We start from the raw sequence: 8,170 nt of genomic DNA, 5'->3' as shown, positions 1-8,170 counted from the left end.
GATGTTTTAAATTCCTACCAGATTTCAGATCATATTCCTGCTGGGACATGCCAGGTTGTATTAAGAAGCTTTTATTGGGGATTTTTCACACTAGAAAGTTCTGCTTTTCTCCATTACAGCCATTCCTCAGCTGCAAGTACACTGCTAATGTAGTACATGTATGCAAACATGGGAGAAACACGTAATCTTGGTTGCTGTTTTTGTTTAATTCCTCCTGGTTTAAGATCATATTCCTGCTGGAACGTGTACAGTTGTATTTATAAGCTGTTATTGCAATGATGGTGATGCCGACAAGACCTATAAACACTGACCAATCAGAGCAGACTGTGCTTTTTTAGGAAAGTGGCTTGAAGAAACATGGGCTGAAATGAAGCATTTTCAGTTTTTTTAAACATTAAAACTTTTTCTTGCCAATTGGCAAACTCTGAGGCTGAAAAATGAAGCCAACACAGTGGTGCTAAAAACTGCAGTTTAATGAATGGCCACTTGGGGCTGGTTCCAGACGTGAGTCAATCCCCATAAACCCCCAGTTAAAATTCTCAACTTAACAGCAGAAATAAATATATTTACAGCCTGGTATTTAAAAAAATGTTTTTTGTCTCTATAGCTGATTTCCACATTCATGAAAACTGTACGAAGGGTTAATGTTTTTTAACATTTTATTAAGGCTTAAAGTTATGCTTAATTAGGGGTGGGGCTGCAGTCTGTGAGGCATTGCTACACTCTATAAGTTGGATCCACCCCTTGCTCCTCCATGGCTCCACCCTCTCATCCAAATATGTTTAATTCTGGCTCCAAAAAACTAAGATGAGGACATCTGAAGTGCCAAACTTGAGGCTTCAAAATTGCAGTCCACAAACTGCTTGCTGACTTCATGGTTGCTACGTCCATTTTTTTATACAGTCTATCTTTCTAGAAGAACCTTAATAACAAACATAACTTTGAAAATGTGTGTAATAGGTCCCCTTTAAAGGGGAAGTAAGCATGGAGATTTACTCCTTTAGCGTTTTTTTAACCTCTGCTGCAGTCTCTGTCCTGATCAAAACATGCCCTTGTATTTGTTCTTGTCCTCCTGGTTCTTCTCCTCCATGCGCATGTTGAGCACGGCCAGCTCCCTCTTGACAGCCTTTTTCATGCCGGGCTCCAGGTCCAGCACCCTGCTGAAGTCCTGCCGAGCCTCTGCCTCGTTCCACACTTCCATGTGGGCCTTCCCTCGCAGGAAGAAGGCCTTCACTACGCCTTAAAGACAAATGCAAACTTGTTGGAAAGCAGCCAGACATGTTGGGGACGTCTAAAGCAGAGTGTGCGCTAGATGTTTTTAATTGAAGTGAAGTAGTTGCAACAAATTAATAACTTAAACAGTCTTCTAAAACTTTGTTCGATTAACATGTGCATCTATGAACACTATGAAATCTATGAAATTGCAGGCTGCAGAGCAGGAACCAGACCTTTTTTATATGGTCAGGCTTTTATAGACATATTAAACATACAGTCACAGCTAACATAATTGCAGAGTGGAAATATACCCAACTTGCTAATGGTTGGATAAACTGAGAAGCTGTACAGCAAGACAGTCTTTCACACTAACTCTATATCAACTTGGTGTATGGTGCTAATCTAGTCAGCAAAGAAAACCTGCTTTAAAAGTGTCTATATAACCTCTCACTCCATCATGACAGAGTCTCAAACATCACATCAGTCCTATATCAGTTACCAAACCTGGGTGTTGGTTAATAATGTCGCTGGTGTGCTCGATAGCCTCGTAGTATTCTTCCATGCGCAGTAGACACTGGCAGTAGTTAAGGGTTAAGGTGTTGGCCATCTTTTCCAGCTTCAACCATGGGGCCTCCCATGCTTTCTCCTGAAGGCAAGAGCAGTTCAGATCCACGTCTATGCGTCTATGCTGTTTTATAGAAACAAATAAAACTCTATTACGGACTACTGATCAACACAATCACCTTTGTCTGAACATTCTTTATGCAGATTATGGCCTCCTTGTATTTTTGTGTGGCCTGTTGGTAGTGTCCCTGTTTGTAGAGCTTGTTCCCCTGGCCGTGGAGCACAGGGACCACCTTCAGCCTCTCCCCATCACTCAAAGCCCATGTCTCCCTGTTGTACTCACTGGGCTGCTGCACCTGTCAATAACACAGTTTGTTCAGTTAATATCCTCACTAGTAGGAAAACCTATCTTTGAATCAGTGGGATCGTCTCACTCTGAGCAGTTCCAGGACAAAGTAGAGGGGTTTTGGTTCTTTCATCAGCTCGTCCAGGTCGTCGTAGCCAAGGCTGTGGTAGGCAAACATGTTGGCCATACCACATGTATGGATGTGCCAGTCAACTGGGTCTTTGCCCTCTGCAATGCGCCTCATACTCTTGGACACAAGTGGGTAGATGCCAGTGTGCTGGAGAGGAGAAAGGATCACAAGAGTCTAGCATCAGAGCATCATCAGTTTGTCTTGGTTGTGGCCATAGTCAGGATTGTTTCTGGGAGCCTGTTAAAGTGGGATGAATGAAGAAGGTTTTCTATTTTGTTCGTTAAATGCGTATTATTTGAAATGCATTGTACTGTATGTCTGCATCTACCAGTGGGCCATCACAAAAAGAGTTAGCATTAAAAGATATTAATTCCACTACAGTAGAGTCTTTATGTTCTGCGTGGAACAGGGTGGAATATACTTGGTTAAATTATATCAAAAAGTGATGCAACAGTGTTGGCACAGCGGTATTGTTTGTGGGCTGGCGTCAGAATTACACAGAGGGATGAGGAATGCACTGAGGTAGGTCGTGTTCTCTTGCCTGGTCTGGCATAATTGCTCATTTTGTAAGACTCCAAATGTTATTTATATTTTAATGTGTGATGTAATAACTTCAACGAACTGTCTTGACCCAAGCCATTTAGTCATAAAATTATATTTCAGAGTTTAAAACGTTCACTTTTGGTGTTAAACCGGCATAAGTAACACATTTCCATCTTGTAGACAGACTATCATCTTAAAGCCAATGCAGATTTCTCCAGGTCACTTCACATGACAGTGCACTGAACTGCACCCGTAGTCCACGTGATCGATGGTGGCATGTTGAAGCAATAGTAATGTGGAGCTGTACCTCATCACATACACTTGTGACGCATCACATCGGCAATTAGGTGGAAAAAAATATGTGCATACATTGGCGTTGACAAAAGGCCAAAGTGGGTTGGAAAATATTGGCATATTTAATAATGGCAAAAATCCAATACTGTGCATCCCTTGAGTCAAAATTTACAACAGAATTTAGCTAGAGGTGACTCAGGTTTTGATGTTTTGATATTTTTGTCTCCTGTCTGTCTTATATTCTTATACTTGGTCAAGAGTAACATGGTGGTCTACACTTAGTCCTACTCTTCACACTGCACTTAGCCTGCACAAGAAATCTGACTCATTTTACATTCAACTGATTAAAGATTATTTTGTAATTTAAAATGAGTAGTTTCACATTATCTCGTCTCTTCCTTCATGGCGAGTTTGCCCTCCACTGGATGGGAGTGACACTGCACAACTCATCCAATGGAGTGTGTGGTGCAGCCATGTTGTTTAGAGAGGAGTGAACAAATGCAGTAAGCCCCATCAAATCTAATCAGAGCTGAGGCGAGTCAATAGTGCTGATTCAGCAGGAATCAGAGCCGATTAGGAAAAAGTGAGGCTGCTGCAGATTAATGACAGTATGCCTCAACCCATCTGTCTCTGACACACAAACACACACACACACACACACACACACACAGATTACTCATAAGACATTTTAGGTAAAAAGGCACACATACGCTGACACATATTCAGAAGAAGTATGTTTGCTTCACAGAACGTGTCTGGTATAGGGACATACGTATTCAACAACATCATTCACCACAGCAAGAGGTCACACAAACAAAATTCACAAAGACAAAACATTACTTACTAAAAATATGCAGGGAATTTAAATTGGAACTGAACTGAATGTGAATCAGATGACCCCGAGGCAGTCTCAATACATGTATGTTTGTTACAAACCAGATAGGTTATAATTATGTAAGTGTTACTGCTGCAGGTGGCCTGTGGATCCAGTTTTGAAAAAGTCATGAGCAACCCCACTTTTCTTCTGTTAGCCCACTGCAGCCAAAGAGTGACGCATTTATTTTTGGCTACTTTTGTGTTCATTGTCTGTTTCATGATCAGGAAAGCACAATATATACCTGTGCTTTATTGTAAAGTTATAGTTTAGATTTTCTGAAGTAGGGTTGTATGGAGTACTTATACATAGACAGTATATTACGTGCGGTAGATGGCGGTCGGCACGACCCCAGCTTGGAGAAACAGTACAGTCCGACAGGGAAGCTTAGCAATTTGGTGCAGTAGAGGAGTCTGCAACAAAACATATTTTAGCCACCTGAAAAAAATCAATATCAGTTTAAGTGTATGCTATATTTTCACTGCTTTACCTCTCTGTCAGACAGTGATTCTCAACAGGAGAATTACACCGTTCACTTGCTCTCTTCAAAGCCAGTTACCATGAAGAAAAATAATGATTTAACACTGCTGAACACATGAGCTGCTGGTCTACTGCTGCCTCGATCACTTTGTTTGGGTTAATGTGAGACTTTGGCATTTGAAGACCAGCAGCTCCTGTGTTCAGAGAGGTAAATTGTTCTTTTTGTCAGTGGAGTCTGGTGGCTTTGATGAGAGTATAGATGGGAAACTGAAGCTGTTAACGGCTTCTCTGTTGAAACGGGCTGTCTGATAGAAAGGTCAAACGGTTAAAATTCTATCAATATAGCATACACTTAAACTGATATTGATTTTTTTTTTTTTTAGATCGGACATCATTTAGGTTGCTTAAATATGTTGCCCATATACAAAGAGATACATGACTAAGCTTTAAGGCTTTAGATTTATGAAAGTAGCAAATAAGACACGTCCTACTTTGTTTTGTTGCATGTAATTGAAAGCAGAGTGCTTAACTTCCACATCTGCAGTGTGACGTCATTTTGCATAAAGTGAGCAAGCTTCTCAGAAGAGATTTGTACTAACAGACAGTTATGCACTTTGCCTAAAAACAATCAAGGAGGAAAACAATGCAAAAATGGAAAAAAAAAAAAAAAACCAAGACGCAGTTGGTACTTAACATTTTTTTAGCACTCACAGTGATGTCACACCAGAATTCAGCCACCTCACCGATCCTCATGGAGGACAGCAGGGTCTCCCAGATGTCCAGTTTAAACATGTTGCCGATCACTATCTCCATAGGCGTCCCTACCACTTTGCTGTCATCTATCACTGTACGGTCATCGTCACACAGCTGGGTACGGAAGTGGAACGTTACCTGGAGTAAAATGAACCACAGAGAAGGAGAACCATATTCAGAGACTTGAGGCTCGAGTGTGGACAGAAAGTGGGGGATATCATTTGAAATTGCAATGACGGTAACAAGAGGCAGCTAAATTGACATGATTTATCAGAAAGGCCACACAGATGGTGCCTGAAATTTCAGATGATCACACATACTGTAAATAAAGAGAGAGTATTGTGTTGAAATAGGGGACTAAACCCAACAGAGTCTCAACAAAAATGTTATGTCACGAACTTCACACAGCTCAGTTATTCAACAGGGCAGACAGACAGGAGGAGGGACGGACGTGCCAAGGTTGCATGATTGTATAACGTCCAAGAAAAGTGGAGCCATTAAAAAACTGCTCTTTCATGAGCTTCTCCCATAATTCATGTTAACAGTGCTCTCATACAGAGCCAGTACAAGTCGAGAAGGATTTTATAAACCTATCAATGTCAATTAAACTGTTAGGCAAACATCCACTCAGAAGAACACAAAACAAAGCAAGAAGATACAGAAAAATGAACCTATAACACAGAGTGAATATGGTTCAAGTGTCGCACAGCTTGTTAAACAGCCAAATAGCAAGGCTACACACTTGGATAATATCCAAAAATATTAAGCAGCAGTATTTTCAAACTCAAGAATGGTTTCATAAATCAGTTGTTCTCAACTTTTTACTTAAGGGCCCTCTTTTTTTAACATTGAGTTGTTTTTTTTTAACATTAACTGATGACCCCTGACAAAGTGACATTTTAAGGATATTTCATGCCATATTCAATGCATAGCAATAAAAAAATACATCTTCTGTACTGCACTATTAACCATAATAGTGAAAGCAGTAACTGCAGTGAGTTTGTGTAAAACAAGTGATTTTGATTTGAAGCAGTGGATTATTTCCTGGGGGATAACTTTTGGAGATATTTTGTTGATATTTTAGGAACTTTTAATACTATTCATTGTCTACATTATGTTTTTGAAAAATACATAACAATTATACATGCTTAATATGGTTCTTTTTTCTTTCTGGTTCTTGGCAGTTTTTCTATGAGCTCGGGCTGTTTTAATCGCAGAATTTCCGAATGTTTAGCAGCTTATGTTCAGATCTTCACTGTGCTCTTATCCTGTGAAATTCTTTCAAATGTATGTCTTGAATAATATTCTAAACTTTTAACACAACAATTTAATTTAGTTTTATTCACAGGAATGAACAGAATGCTGAAAAAATACAGGCCAACTGTGCATAGGCCTATTTTTAATACAATTTGGAGACACCTAGTGGGGGTCGGGACCTTAGAAACCAACGTCATTAGTAAAAAATGTTAACTGGCCAACTGTGGAGGCTTATTTCATGAACAGAAATTCTCATTAAAGGGGCACTCAGTGATAGATGTCCTCTATCAGCCTCTACTGGCTGCCAGTGAGAACTGCAACTATGTGAATGTGCCTTCCCTCTAACATCCTATCCAACTGCTATGCCTTAACATTGGCACAGGTTGGAAAAATGAAATCCATAAATCTTAAGTAATAAAGCAATGCATCATCAAACCATAACAGATCATGTTCATGCTTTTCAAAAGGCCAATAACAGTCTGTTATTACTCCTATGTTATTACTCCTCGTGTGCATATTATGAGAGATCCTCACAGCAAGCTAAATTGATCCCTGATTTTAAAAGAATTATGTATCTGCCATGTTTGAAATTAAGCTTATATGATAGTCAGACAGGTTAATGAAATAGAGCCTAAATTTGGACATTATTTCATTTTTTGATGCTTTGCAACTACAGTCTAGAAAAAACTTTTGTCTCTTCATGCTTGTATGATGCTGTGCTTCATATTATGATCATTTCAACTTCCACTAGTACCTCTAATGAGACTTGGAGCATTAAAACTAGCTTTGTGAGACATATTTTAGTCATTCAGTCATTTCTGCAAAAGAATGACCTCACAGAGCTCCTTTTTGTCTGAAACATACAGGATTCCAACACATTTTCATGGAAAATTTCAAAACTTTTTTTCCATTAATTTTTAGGGATCCACACTAAAAGAATATTTTTTATTGTCATACTTTAGTGGAGTTTGTCAGACATATTTAGATTCAAACTCTATTCAAGCATAATTCTAGCTTGCTGGCCTTCATAAAGTGAGAAAAATGTATGTGATGATAAACAAAACGTCACACATCAGCGTGTATTACAACTATGTTACGTCAACAGCTACATAAAATAAATTAGCCTTTTTTTGTAACATTACTTGGGAGGTTATCCGCAGAAGACTAATGTAACAATTTTAATTACACACAACAGAATTCCATGGCTTTTTTACGACTGTGGGAACCCTGAACACGGTTCAATTATGGATCCATTTACTGCACATTAAATGGGCTGAAATGGCTGTGGACTCAGAATTTATAAATGTAAATAAAGTAAGGAAGGCCTACGGTACCTTTGCCCCGGTGATGAGTTTTGGGATATCTCCAGTCCCTCCGTGCAGGATGGTTTTCTTGATTCCTTCCATACCCAGCAACATCGTGTCCTGCATATCTGTCATCTTTTTTTTTTCCTCTGATATCGATCACAGTAAATCAGCATGCATATACATGTATCTCCAGAGTATAATGTGTGGGGCACAGCATGTGTACGATGAGTATGGATAACATGGAGGTGTTGTTGCTGCTGGATTAGTTTAGGTAGGGATAATGAGATTAGAAACTTCTCCTCCTCTCCTTCTCATCTCTCTGTTGCTGCTTTATGTATCGGTCATCATCAGCACTTTCTCTGAATACTGCCAGACTCCAGAAAGATCCAGAAATGAGGAGAAACAGG

The 8,170-nt window shown here is 39.5% G+C and overlaps 1 protein-coding gene across 1 annotated transcript; it reads right to left on the bottom strand.

The window, feature by feature from the left end:
- Window positions 1-1,039: 1,039 nt before the first annotated feature.
- aipl1 (aryl hydrocarbon receptor interacting protein-like 1) lies at window positions 1,040-7,895 on the bottom strand. The gene is made up of 6 exons (XM_042486035.1): window positions 7,791-7,895; window positions 5,158-5,337; window positions 2,214-2,402; window positions 1,959-2,135; window positions 1,720-1,861; window positions 1,040-1,239 (listed from the first exon to the last, which is right to left on the bottom strand). The coding sequence occupies exons 1-6, from the start codon at window positions 7,893-7,895 to the stop codon at window positions 1,040-1,042; spliced, it is 993 nt and encodes a 330-aa protein (XP_042341969.1).
- Window positions 7,896-8,170: the final 275 nt, after the last annotated feature.

This window comes from Plectropomus leopardus, chromosome 5 (genome assembly GCF_008729295.1).
Source record: "Plectropomus leopardus isolate mb chromosome 5, YSFRI_Pleo_2.0, whole genome shotgun sequence".
NCBI classification, from domain to species: domain Eukaryota; kingdom Metazoa; phylum Chordata; class Actinopteri; order Perciformes; family Serranidae; genus Plectropomus; species Plectropomus leopardus.
The sequence above is the reverse complement of the archived record's forward strand: the minus strand, read 5'-3'. Positions and strand labels throughout refer to the sequence as shown.